Genomic DNA, 13,341 nt, shown 5'->3' with positions numbered 1-13,341 from the left:
AAAAGTGAGAGACATATGGCTCTTTCATTCACTTGAACATTTGGAAGCTGTTGTAGGGTTATTCATTGGCCTAAAGTCAATATTGTTGTGTCTCAGAGAACAGGGAGGCCAGAAGAGACAGGAATGGCAAGTTGGTCGAGCTTCCAGGATATACCACATGTACTTGTTAAGCTCCTCCTCTTTTATGGGCGTGGTTCATGATGCCCCCAAACAATGACATTGGTAACATCAAACATCACTGGTCACAGATCCCCATAAGAAATACGACACTAAAGAGAAAGTTTGCAATGTGAGGATTACCAGTATGTGACACAGAGACATGGAGGGAGCCAGTGCTGTTGGTAAAATGGCGCCCGTAGACTCACTCAGCACTGGCTTGCCACAGACCTTCCATTGGTGAGACTGCAGAAAAATGAGGGATGCCTGTGCGTAGTGTTTCCAACATCATTTTTGCCTGATCTGTAGTGAAGATTTTGATTTTTTTCCCTTTGGGCTAAGGATTTGGTCAAATAATTTTTAGTTGACTTATTTTTTTCTTTGTGTGCTTTCCAGTACAACCTATTTTTAGCTGATTTCTGTATATAGGGCCTTTCTCCCACTTCATAATGTGTTTCCAACACTAGAAGAATTTCCCTGCGTTTGAGCACTTTTGTCCTAAATTAGGGCCTGGAAGAGGTAAGCCTGGATTCTCTTTCCTCTTCCCCTGTTCTCATCTGGGTGACCCCTTCATCCTCTGTAGGTGGGAATGATTTCCCTTCTACCATAGAGGCCTTTGCTTTAGAAGCCATATCCTTTTTTTTTTTTTTTAAAGATGTATTTACTTGAGAGAGAGGGTGCACGGGCACACTCATGGGTGGGGGAGGGGCAGAAGGAGGGAGCGTGCTCAAGCAGACTCGCCACTGAGCATGGAGCGCCACACAGGCTCCATCCCAGGACCCTAAGATCATGACCTGAGCCGAAATCAAGAGCTGGGTGCCGACTGAACTGCCCAGGCACCTTCCCCCACTACTAAGAAGACCGCCATATTCTAAGGCTGGGAACTGGCAATGTTTTAATAAAGCCTCCTGTATTGTGGGTCACGGATCTGGAGGCCTCTGACTGCAGTGCAGACGCAGAGCAGAACTTGGGAATTCCTGCTGTAAAATCTCGTTCTGTGTTAGCTGTGTGGACGCTGCCCTGTCTCATTTGCCTGGTTGTTACCTTTTCCCGGATGTCCGTGAAGCCCCTGGGGCTTGTTCATGTGGGGGCCAGCTCACTCACCCGTCCCAGGCTCTCAGGAAGTGTTTCCAGACCATTCAGGGCGAGTTTGCCTGGAAGCCGCGCTGTTGTTGCGTTGACATCAGATTAATTTCTTCAAGCAGAAGTTACTGGAAGCAGAATCAAAAGCCGAATGAGGAAACTTGCTGTGTCTGTAGCTCATGGGAGAAGAGGCTATTTTCCCTAAGACGTTAAGAAGTTACTTCCTCTGAAAAAGGCCCTGTAAGCCCGTAGAGACATGGACAAAGGATATAGATGGAGGACGGTTCAGAGAGGAAAGCAGTCGCGGCTCTTTGGTATGTGAAGGTGTTCAGCCTACGATCAGAGAAGGAAACGTCCTGAGAGACATTTTCCCCTGCTCGTGGATTCTGTCTTCATGTTCTAGGGCTCCTGTAACAAAGTACCACAGTGCCGGTGCCATAAACAGCAGATGTTTATTTCCTCACAGTTCTGGAGGCTGGAAGTCAGAGGGCAAGGCATCAGTGGGGTGGGTCCCCTCTGAGGCTCTGGCTCGTAGACGCCTGGCTTCTCCCGTGGTCCCAGGGCGTGTGCTTGTGTCCTCATCTCCTAGAAGGATGCCAGCCACTTTGGATCAGGGCCCACCCTGGTGCCTTGATTCTTAACTTAATTACCTATTTAAAGACCCAGTCTCTGCATAGGGTTGACCCTTGGAACTGCACAGGTCCCCTCATGGGTGCAAAGTTTTTACAGCTCTGTCAGTGCTTTTTCCCGAATAACCTTTTCTCCAGACAGTGTAAAGACGTTACCAGTGGGGTTGTGGTCAGCAGCGGGCCATCAGTAAAGTTTTTGAGGACTCGCAAGTTCTCTGCGGATCTGGGGCTCCGGGGGCGGGTAAGGGGGTGTCAGCATCTCTAACCCCTTGGTGTTCAAGGGTCAGCTATACAAATCTTGAACTGGGGGTTAGGACTTCAGCATATGAATTTGGGGGGGCACGAAATTCAGCTTATGACAATGACAAGAAAAAGTTTCATTACGCTGTTGGCGAAGGAAAGGGGAAATTGGCACTCCTATGTTGCTGGCGGTGGTATGGAGCGAGATGGGTTCTTTGAAGAGTAATTTGTCATTATTTGTTAAAATTCACATGGGTTCCTTTGACCTAGATGCTCCATTTCCCGGAACTCTTCAAAGTGAAAATATGTGAGGTTCTTCCTTGACACTTGGCTCGTGATAGCTGAAGACTGGGAACCACTCTGTGTTGTTGGTGTGGCATGGGTTTGTTATGGTTAAAAAAAGAAGAGGAATTTCTTTATAGACAAATAGAGAATGTTCCAAGGAGAAGCACGGTACAGAGCAGTGCACAGAATGTTACCATCTGCAGAAAGGGGAGAAGGAGTTTGTAGGTTTTGTGGAGAGCATTTTTTTTGAGGTTGCACCACATGTGTTGGTAGTTTGGGGATGAAGGCTGGGTAGCCGGGGGCCAGGGGGAGAGGGAAGGTTCTCACTGTATACATTTTGGTACCTTTTAAATTTCGAAATGTGAATTTTTAAAATAAAGGAACCATTTTCTTTCACTTACGAGAAAATTGTATCGCAAGGTCACTTATAATTTACATTTTTGAGGTGATGTTTTAAAAATGAAATTATTCTGATTAAAATCATTCATGTTTTAAGAGCTCTTCTGATTTATTCTTCTCAGAGCGCCCCACAAGTCATGATTTGGAAGGTTTTATGAGGGTCGTGAGTCTACATCTAGGAAGCGCTCGGTCACTGAGGACAGGTGGCGTGTGTCCCTCGAGCCAGACCGTCCTTGTCAGACATTCTTGCTTCAGGCTTGTAGGGCGGTAGTTATTTTTTTCATTCCAGCGTGGAGTGTGTATGAATCATTGTCCCAGACTTCATGTTGCTCAGACACTCCCATGCAGGGAAATACTGTTTAGTAACTTGCTAATGGGGCTGTTTTGGTCTTAGCAGTTATTTTAAGGCATTTATGGGTGACGATGTTGATAGAGCTAGTAGCACGTTGTGTGTGTGGCACCTCGACCTTCGCAGAGTGCGTCCACGTTCATCACGGTCTCATCGTACTGTCAGTTGAACTTGGAGGTTTAGAAGCAGGTTATGACCATCTTTTTATGGACGGGGAAGTCGCAGCCTAGCATCTCGCAGTGCGTAAGTGATTACTTTCCTGCTGGAGGTTTCGGGGTGTAGAGGCTCTGCCGTGGAGGAGAGCGTGAGCGCTCAGCACTGGTGGTCCAGTGCCACCTGAGGCTTATCGACCTTGGCCGTGTAGTGCAGGGGTTTTTGGTGCGGGCGGTTCTGGCCCCCAGAAGACACGGTGCTGCCTGGAGACAGGTCAGTGATCACCACTGGGGGTGTGTTACTGACATCTAGTGGGGGGAGGGCCAGGAATGCTGCTCAGCTATCCCGGATGCACAGGGCAGTTCCCCGACAGACAGCCGAGGCTCCCCCGGCCTCAGGTGTCAGGGGCGCTGAGGACGAGAAGGCTTGATGCAGAGCACAGAGGCCGCGCCTGCCTGCCACCCCCAGAGCCTGGCCTCTGCTCTCCCCAGCTCATCCATTTACTCCCTCATGGACGTGTGCTTTAGGGTTGGTGGTGGTGGAGCTTACTCGGAGTCCTGACTCATGACCGGTGCAAGTGACCTTGTCTGTCTTGTGTTGCACATGTGTTCTGCCTGGGAGGTGGGATGGAGCCCGCAGGTGAGCTCCTGATGGGGCACAGGTTACGTGTCTGCACGAGACGCTCCCCCAGATCCCAGGATCTGTCCCTTCGCGCTCTTCCTGGTTTTCATGATAGCCACAGCATCTGTGTCCTCATCCAGGTTGGGAGGGAGGCAGAGTTTATTCCTAGCCCCCTTGCCTTTTGGTGGGAAAGAGAAGTCATCAGCTGAGCATTATGGTTCAGGAATTTGGGCCAGGAGAGGGAGGGGCAAAGCAGAACCCAGAGCTTTTAGGGCTCATCGGGACCATGGGGGAAGAGTCAGCCTATAGAAAGGGAGAGAATGATTGAATACAGAGGGTTGGGGCTGTGGAGAAGGAGTCTCCAAGGAAAGGTGGCAGATCGAGTGATGGCATCAGTAGCGGGACTGGGGGCCACTGGGGGAAGGGGGTGGGTGGGCAGGGAGCACTGTTGGCATGCTGCTCTTGGACAGAGGATGAGACTTCTTTCTCTGAGGCAGGAGGAAGATGGGGACAGACGTTTGTGCCTGGTGGCCCGAGAGGGGGGTAGCTATGTCCTAGGGGTGCATGTCCCCGAGAGGGGAGGGGGCTATGTCCTAGGGGTGCATGTCCTGGGGGCGCTGCCCTGTGAGCCTTGACTCGCGCGGGGCAGGAGCGGCTGTGCGGGAGCTGGCGGGCTTTGGAGCTTGGTGCGTCCTAGGACACGGGTGGGGAGGGTGGCATGAGAGCGGGGGACGCATGGGTGCCTGCGAGTGGGGGGCGGCTTCCCCAAGACAGAGGTGGGAATTCACACTGCAGTTTAGTGCAAGCTGTCAGTTATCTTAAAAACAGAGTGTATTTTTTTCATTTTGTTTTCAAAGAGAAAGGAGAGTCATTCTTGCTCCATGAATGATCTGTGGACTCCTTCATCCCACCTGTCCACAAACTTGTCACACCCCTCCTCTCGCCGGGGCTGCCTGTCAGTAGATGGTGATGCCGGGTGTTCATCTGAGTGAGGCCAAGTCTGGAAGTGACCTTGATGTCCCTGTGTACCCCCAGGCCCCATCACATCTGCCTCCCCAGCGCCACCTCTCTCTCTGCCCGGGCCTCCGCCCGAGCCTGTAACTACTCTCTGCTTCCTTCTCCATGCACATCCAGGGCTTGCTCCAAAGTGGGCATCTGCTCTGGTGCCCTCCGGTGACTTTTAGGGGGAATCTGAAATGTTTAGCACAGGCTATAAGATCAGCTTCTCTCTGTCGCACACTCGAGGTCACTCTGCACCGGGGCGCCCTTGCCTCCGTGCCTTCCCTCCATTATGTCCTCGGTGTCCCCTTTGCCTTGCCTTACAGCTTCGCTTCTGTTGGCTCACCTGTACTTGTCCCCCTGGTCCCCTCCCTTCACATCGCCACCAACCCCAGAGCCAGCTCCTCATCGGGCTCATATGAAAAGAGACGAGTTCCAACTCTGCGATCCGGCAGGTCCCTGCTGTACCCTGTCTTGGGACCTGCTCTTGACAGAGTTCAGGGAACAGTTGTCGAGGTCTGTCTTGGGCTTCAGAAGGCGAGCTCCGTGCGAAAAGGCAGGTGCCTCCCCTGCTTATCGAAGCCTCCTGGTGCCGGCCCCTGGCAAGCTGCCCTGCGGCCCCTCGGCCTGAGGGAGTGGGGACTGAGCATACACAGTACAGGGCCGGTGGGGTCGCTGACCCTGCTTCCCGGGCTTGCCTCCCCACGCAAGTGAGCTGGAAAAGCCAGTTCGGCCGACAGGGGTCAGCCAGTAGAACCTTTTCCTTATCAGTGGTGCCAGTGGACCTGGGGGAAGAGAGCACGTTAGTTACAGGCCCCTGGCCACGGTATTTAAGCGGCATGACCTAACGCTGTTTCCCAGGGGTCCTCAGATCTGGTGGCCCTTGTGTTGGGACAGCCTTCAGACGCCAGCAGATGTGCCCACCAGGAATGAGCTGGATATAGCGGAGGCAGGGCTGGTCTTTCATTCCCTCCCCCTGCAGGAGGTGAAGCCTTTACAACGAGAGGTGGGGGCACTTGGTTTGCTGCGTGTTCCGCTGTGGCTTATGTGCCCCCGAGGTATTAGGACAACATGGGGAACGGGGTCACTTTAGCACCTGGTGCAGCTCCCTGAAAGGAGAAAAGTAGCGTGTTGAAAGAGTTATTTTTTGTTTCCTTGGTGGGTAGTTCCCTGCTGGGCTAACCCCTCAGGGATTTGGGAGAGAGGAACCTAGTGCTCCGGAACAGGTGGGCAGGTGAAGTGTGGGAAGCAGTGCGGTGACCCCCTCAGGGCGTCCTGGTCATAGCCAGCCGCAGATGGGAGTGACAGGGAAGGTGATGACCCACTGAGTCTACCTTCACGGCCATGACAGCAGAGGGTGGGAGCTGGGTCAGACAGCACCCTCACAGCGGGCATGGGAATAGTATGTAGAGTTCCAAGTTTTTCACGGAAGGAGAATGTATAGTTCCTGTGTTACTCAAAATGGTATTGGTTGTTCCCTGGGATAATTTATTTCTGTCAGATGAGATGCTTTTGGAATGTCTAGGAGTAACCCAAACATTTCTCCAGGAACAGGGTCTGTGTCTGCCTGGCATTAAGCTCAGTTACAAAATGGAAGGAAGATCAGAGAATAGTCTTTCTGGTGGGAAGTTCTCTCAGAATCAGAACCCCTGTTCCCAGCAGGTGCCTGTGACTGGGTAGTTATGGCAGGGGTGGAGGGGTGGTGGTGGTGGTAAGATGTTTGTATGTGGAAGGTAGATCCCAAACACATCATGTCAGGCTTTTGTGCCCCCGTCCAGTCTCTGCTGAAATTGTCTTTGTCGTACTAGACGTCGAGGGCATTTAAAAGCTTGAGAAAATGCTGTATATGCAGTAAAACTTGGACTGTCTAGAATATCATAGAATCAACTCCAGATGTCAGAATTTAGTTGAAATTTTACAAGGAATGTATTTTACAAATGTGGTGCGTGTATCGTTGCCTCTCCGAAGCGAACGTGTGGCCAGCACAGTTCGCCCTTCCTTGATGACAGCGCGGTAACTGACACGCCCTGAGCTTGACCGCGCTCCACTGTCCCCAGGCGCGTAGTTTGCTGTTGGTGGGAAACATGGACTCGCGAATCTAAAATCCGACCAAGAGTTGCTAAAGTGAAAGTTCACACGGGCTGTGGGGGAGGGAGACGGGAGGGCTTTTCCCCGCCTTCCTCAGAGGCGAAAAGGCCAGAGACACTGTTCCAGGGTTCCAGAAGAGTAGGCGGTCAAAGTCCTCCCTGTTGGAGCCAGAAGTGTGGAGGGCCCCTGGGGATACTCTGAAGAGAGAGGGCTCGCTTCCACCCTGAAGGGACCCAGAGCTCGCTGGACGTCCACTACAGCTTCCACACAGGACTGAGTCCGTAAGAAGCTGCTGCTTCACGTCCCTCCGTGTGTTTACCGCCCAGGCGGGGGACCAGACCCCTCTCCCCCTCCCTGGGGTGTGCCGGGTCCCCCAGCCCCAGCACCACTCATGGGTTACTTGCCACCAGTGCTGTGACGAGGGTCCATGTCACTAGTTGTCGACCTTGCCTGCTTGCTGTGGGTCAGGCACTAGATTAGGTCAGAAGCTCAGAGAGGAAATAACTACCTGAATCCCTCGGGCTGTCAGGAGGGTCAGGATCCGAACCCTGGTCTGGCTGGTCCCTGAGCCCGCAGACTCCTGACCGCCCCGGGGTGCTCCCTCTCTGAGCGTGCCGCGGCTGGCTTCTTGGCTTTCAGGGGAGCATCGCTTTGGGATTTGTGTTTAACAATAGAACCCTGGAAGTCACGGGGGCTGAGTGGTTTTAGGAAACACGGAGGGAAAAGACACCGAGTGGACACTGGTGAGCACACAAACTCAAGACTTGGGCCGGGACCTGCTGTTCTGGAAAGCTCCCTGAAAACTCCGGTAGCTTTCGGGCTGTCGGAAACTGGTGGATGAGAGGCTGTGCTGCTGTCCTCCCTCAGGAGCATCCCCTTCCCTCAGCTCACAGGGCATGAGGGCCGCCCCTGCACAGCCCACAGCTGCAGGCAGACGGAGGGCAGTGGCCGGGCCCCAGGGCTGGGCGCTCTGGGTGCCTCCCGGTTGACACGCGGGGGAACGTGTGTGTCCGCTGCCGGCCCTTGGGGATTGGTTCCCAAACCCCACTGTTGCCGAGGATCACAGACTGAGCTTGTCCATCCCCTCTTCGGAGATTTCTGGTTCAGCAGGTCCAGAACACGCTGCTTCCGAGCTCCTGATGCAGGCCGGGACAAGCCGTGGTCGCCCACCATGTCGTGAGGCCGCTCCTGCACGGGACTCAATTGCACATGCTTTTCTTGGAAATTTTCAGTTCCAAAAGAACAGTGAACCTCCCCCCGACATTAAATTTTTTTCTGGTTTGGTTTATTAAAAATAATTACCCTCTTTTTGTTTCTGTAGGACACTAAGTTGTGGATAATAATGGAATACCTTGGTGGAGGCTCCGCGCTAGATCTAGTAAGTACCCCCCCCATGCCTGAATATGCATCAGAGCTCTTCTCAGTAAATCTTGGTTGTAAAGGTAATTCTGTTTTTATCCACTTGCGTTTCCCTCTTCAGTTGCACGGAAAGGGGACCAGACTTTTCCTTATAATTTCGTTTCTAATAATATTACTGGAAATTATAGTTTCCCCTTTTTAAAAGATTGATTTATTTGAGAGAAAAAATGTCCATGAGTGGGGGGAGGGGCAGAGGAAGAGAATCCCAAGCAGACTCCCTGCTGAGTGTGGTGGCGGGGGTGGGGGGGGGGGCGCTGGATCTCACGACCCTGTGATCGTGACCTGAGCCAAAACCAAGAGTTGGGCGCTCAACCCACTGGGCCCCCAGGGAGCCCCTAGTTCTACTTTTGAAACCAGTTCTGTTGTTTCCTGGGAAGCCAGTGAATTTGTTCGTAGAAGCCGTGAAGGATCCTATCACTGCCTTCCTTGGGAACCGTTTGTTAGCTTGTCTTCCAAAACTGCTTTTAACTTTTGTGGAGCAGAGATCCCGTTATTGTTTCGTATTTCAGATAGTAGTAGCTTAGCTTCCGAAATGCGCCTGTAGCATTTTTATTTATAACTAATTAGAACCAGGGTTTTTAAAACGTCCCTGATTTCAGAAGTCAGGCAGGCCGGCAGCCTGTGACCGTGGCAGAGTGGTGTCACCCATGGGAGCGGGGGGCAAGCCTGGGTGGGGGGTGCACACTCCTGTTTTTCAGTCGCACGTGTGGTGGCCTTGATGGTGCTGGCGGCGCGTTGACATTGGACCTGGCCCCACCCCTGTGGTTTTGTCCCCTGGCTGGCCCCGGGCCTTCTTGCCAGTCCACATGTGAGCCAGTGGAAGCTCGCCAGGGCTTGACCTCAGAGCCCCAGTCTGCACCTTGCTGCTCTCAGTGAAACGTGGCAGCATGTTGGCTTCTGGCCAGATGCTTACAGATCAGCAGTGAATCGTAAGCATCGCTTAAGTTGTCCTAGAAACACATGGAGGCAGAACAAGTTTTTAAAAACTCCCATAGTTGTTTAGCACTTGACATCTTGTCCCCACGGTGGTTATGCTGTGGAATCGGGCCACTCAGCACCTGTCCTGGACGGGCTGGCTTGGGGTGCCCACGTGATCGTTTCTAGGACCGGCCTTGTCTGTCACTTTTGTGTTAGAAGGTGACCGTTGTCTGGCTAATGGGCCTGCAGCTTTCCCTGCTCTCAGAGTGGTTGCTGGAAAGCCTGTGTGTTTTAATGGTTATAGTCTTACACAGATTTTATACACTAAGGAAAGAAAAGCCCTTTGGTTAAGAGATTTCTTTCTCACAGTGGGAGTAGCAATTAGTCATTTTTGGGGGGGAAGGTAAACCTCTAAAACTTCATGTGTCTCTAAAAGTATCATGTACCCAATTTTAAAATAGCCTGTCGTGTTATAAACCATGAAAGCAATCAGTCTAAGTAGTGTTCAAGGAGAAATTTCAAGAAAGGATTTAATACCGTATCAACGATTAGAATGAGAAAAGCAGCAGAAGAGCTGGATAAATTTCATGGCCTGCTTTGCATCTTTTCCATAAATATATGACACAAAGAGTTTAACATTTTTTACCTTTGTGGGAATTGCTACAGGAATGTAGAAAATAATCTCATTTTGGGTAATTAGATTTACTGTTATCTTGAGGGCACCGCCTTTGTGGCACAGGGGAGATTGTTTGCTGGGACTCTCTCCTCCACACAGAGCCGTTCAGAGAAGCAGCTCTAGCCTCGCTTCCCTGGTTGATTCATTCTTAATGCCACAGTAATTTATTTAGTGGCAACTGCCTTTGGAGCTTTGAAGTCTGTGAAATTTTAGACATTACAATTGGAAAGAGGTGTAGAACTCTCCACTTTAAGAAAAAAAAACATCTTGTTTAGTATCAGTCCCAGCAGACTGCTATCCACCATCCACATTGATGACCCTATTGACGAAAGCCAGGCATCCTTTTTTGGACGTCCTGAATCATCTCGTTTTAATTGACGAGCCAGTGGAGACACTGAGAGGTTGGGTGTCCCAGCTAGCAAATAAAACTGGACTTTGGACCTCATTGTGCCCAGCTGCAAAGCTTGGGGCCTTCCCTGGCCCCACATTGTCCATCCCGTCCCTCTGACTTTATCTTTCTCATATCCCCTTGCTGTTGGCTGGTCCCTAACCTGCAAAGATGATGCATTAATAATAGGAGACAAGAATTACTTTTTGAATGTTGAAAACTATTAGGATTATTTTGAGAGGGTCTGTTATTTGTTTATGAAAGATTTTAAGAATGAGAATATTATTGCATATAATATTGGATACTGTGTAGCTGAATATATGGATTCCGGGGCTTTTTCCTGAAAAATTAACCTTGCTTTTATTAAATGTCTCTCTGGTAAGAGGCATACTGCTAATATGTGTATGTGTGGCTTTGGAGGAGCCTCACGTGTCAGGGTCTGTGGAGGAAAGGCGACCACGTGTGCGTTGGTCAGGGAGAGGGCCATGCCATCCCTCAGAGCATGTAGCTCTCACTGGCCCTTTCTTCATCTTTGACTTTCTAGATTCATCTTTTCTCTTCATGCACTCAGCAGCCGACATAGTCAGCTTGAGCGGCCATGACAGATTACCATGGACTGGGGACTCAGACAACAAGCATGGGTTTCTCACAGTTCCCACTGGAGGCTGGGAAGTCCAAGCTCAAGGCATGGGCAGATTGGTGTCTTGTGAGGACTGCTTCCTGACTTGAGGGTGGTGTCTTGTATCTTTGCACGAGGCAGAGCAGAGAGCCCCAGAGCAGCAATCTGACCTATCCTTGAGAAGGGCACTAACCCTGTCCCTGAGGACTCCACACACGTGATCTCATCACCACCCGGTGGCTCCACCTCCTAAAACCATCAGATTGGGTGGTGGGTTTTCAACATTTGAATTTTCAGTGGTGAGGGTGGGCACAAAAGTTCAGTCCCTAACAGAATGAAACCTGGTCTAAGGCTTCAGACTGGTCAGAGGTGGACGGCTATCTCTGCAACCCCTCCCCGTTCTTGTCCGTACGGGTGTTGAAGTACCGTGTGCAGATTTGTTTTTTTGCGTTTTCGCTCTGCATTGTGGTTATCGGGTCTTTTTACTTACGCTCTTAGATGGTAGTTGAATTCCTTGCCTTAAACCTTAATGACACTGTAGCCTGGGACAGGACGATGGTCACCCTCCTTCAGCCAACATTGCCTTTTGACCATGTCTGGTAGTTACTTTTAGGGGGGCTTGCTTGTCATTCTGGAATTGAGGTTCCACAGGGAGGCCGGCTCCAGGATGGGATGTGAGACAGAGATAGAATTGCCTGGATATTCCCCAGTGGGAAGTGGGGTGTTTGGGTTGTAGGTAGGGAGCTGTCTGGGTATGAGCGTGCTTCCGCAGACCCCTGCCCCCGAGCCCTCTGAGGCAGCAGTGGTGTCAGCTGTCGGAGCGCAGGAGAACTGCAGACCTGATCCCCTCCTGCCGTTTTATACATTTGGAAGTGACCTGAGAGAGGAGAGCGACTTCACCCCAGGCTGAAGATGGGTTGAGGATCCTGGTCTGCAGCTTGGCCTATAGGTAAATCATGGGCCCCACAGATAAGACAAGTCGAAGGACACAACCAGAAGGCTTCACAAATTCCACTGTGGAATTCACACAGATCTGCTTTTTGTGGGGGTACTGAGGGGATGTCCCACTCTTGAAATTCCCAGTCCTGTTGTCTGGGCGCAGCGGGGGCCTCTCTCTGTGGGGCGGAAGATACACTGATGTTGTTGGAGGGTGTGTCCCTGGGAGCTGCTCCTCCTCTGTGCTGGAATTGCATCCTTCTTGACTTTAAGAAAATGCAGCTGATACCCTTAACCCGTTACTTGAGCAGCAAAAGATGGGATCTGGCATGAAGAATAGTTTCAGACACAGTTTAGGTTTTTTGTTTTGTTTTATTTTGTTGTTTTGTTTAGTAATGTCTGCACCCAGTGTGGGGCTTGAACCCATGATGCCAAGATCAGGAGCTGCGTGCTCTTCTGACGGAGTCAGCCCAGGTGCCCCCAATATATAGCTGAGTTGTTAGGAGCCAGGAATGTTTGAGTAAAATAAGCATATATTTTATTTTGAATGCACACATATGAGTGTGCTCGATCCGTTGATTGTTTTTTTAATTTTAAAGGTAATGAACAAATTGAAATAAAATGTTCCTTGGCTTCCCATCGAAGCCCTAGAAGGCACTGTGAGGAAATGCTGGGCTCTGGTTTGAAAACCACATGTGTAAATAATTTCTCAAGTTTTGTCTGCTTCTGGGGTGCCCTGACTTACGAATATAATAGGTATTGTGAGGTTGAAGACTTCATGACTTGAAATGTGATAGGTTTCAGGTGAATTCATTTTTCATTCAGAAAATGCTTGTTGTGTGCCTGCTACGTGTCGGGCGCTGTTCCAGCCACGGGAAGTTTCGGCAGTGAACAAGGCAGAAGGAAATCCCCCTGGCACGGAGCCGCATTCTACTGAGAGAAGAGAGTCAAACTGTATGTCGGAAAGTGCTGCAGGGAGAAGGAAGCCAGCTGGGGGGGATCGTGCGGCTCGCAGGGAGTGTCCGCAGCAGACAGCCGGAGTCCGGGAGTTCGGTAGTGACAGCTCAGTCTCTGCAGGAGACTGTCAGGGCTGGCCTTGGAGTCTAGTTTAGAAGAAACCCTGCACCGTGAAGTGGTCACTCGATCAGGCAAGAGTTGGTTGACAGACTTAAAAATGAACATGCAACACGATTTAAAGGAATGAGATGGCCTGTTCGTTAATGTTAGGCTAAGCGGTTACTGCAGTGGCCGGCCCCCAAACAGTGTCTCCAACGGGAGAGAGGGCTGGTTGACCCTGGAGCAACACGGGTTTCCACTGCACGAGTCCACTTGCATGCAGATTTTCCCTGTACAGGACAGTGCTGTAAGCGTATTTTCTCTTTT

The 13,341-nt window shown here is 50.9% G+C and overlaps 1 protein-coding gene across 2 annotated transcripts in view; it reads left to right on the top strand.

Annotated features, from left to right (window-relative positions):
• The window catches only part of STK24 (serine/threonine kinase 24), a 113,349-nt gene that overhangs the window by 73,882 nt on the left and 26,126 nt on the right, over positions 1–13,341 (top strand). For both annotated transcript variants that reach the window (XM_047720276.1, XM_047720275.1), the window contains exon 3: positions 8,324–8,380. In XM_047720276.1, coding sequence (XP_047576232.1) covers positions 8,324–8,380 — 57 coding nt within the window. The remainder of the gene's footprint in view (positions 1–8,323; positions 8,381–13,341) is intronic.

This window comes from Lutra lutra, chromosome 3 (genome assembly GCF_902655055.1).
Source record: "Lutra lutra chromosome 3, mLutLut1.2, whole genome shotgun sequence".
NCBI classification, from domain to species: Eukaryota; Metazoa; Chordata; class Mammalia; order Carnivora; family Mustelidae; genus Lutra; species Lutra lutra.
Note: the sequence above shows the minus strand (reverse complement) of the source record. Positions and strands in the feature narration are given on the sequence as shown.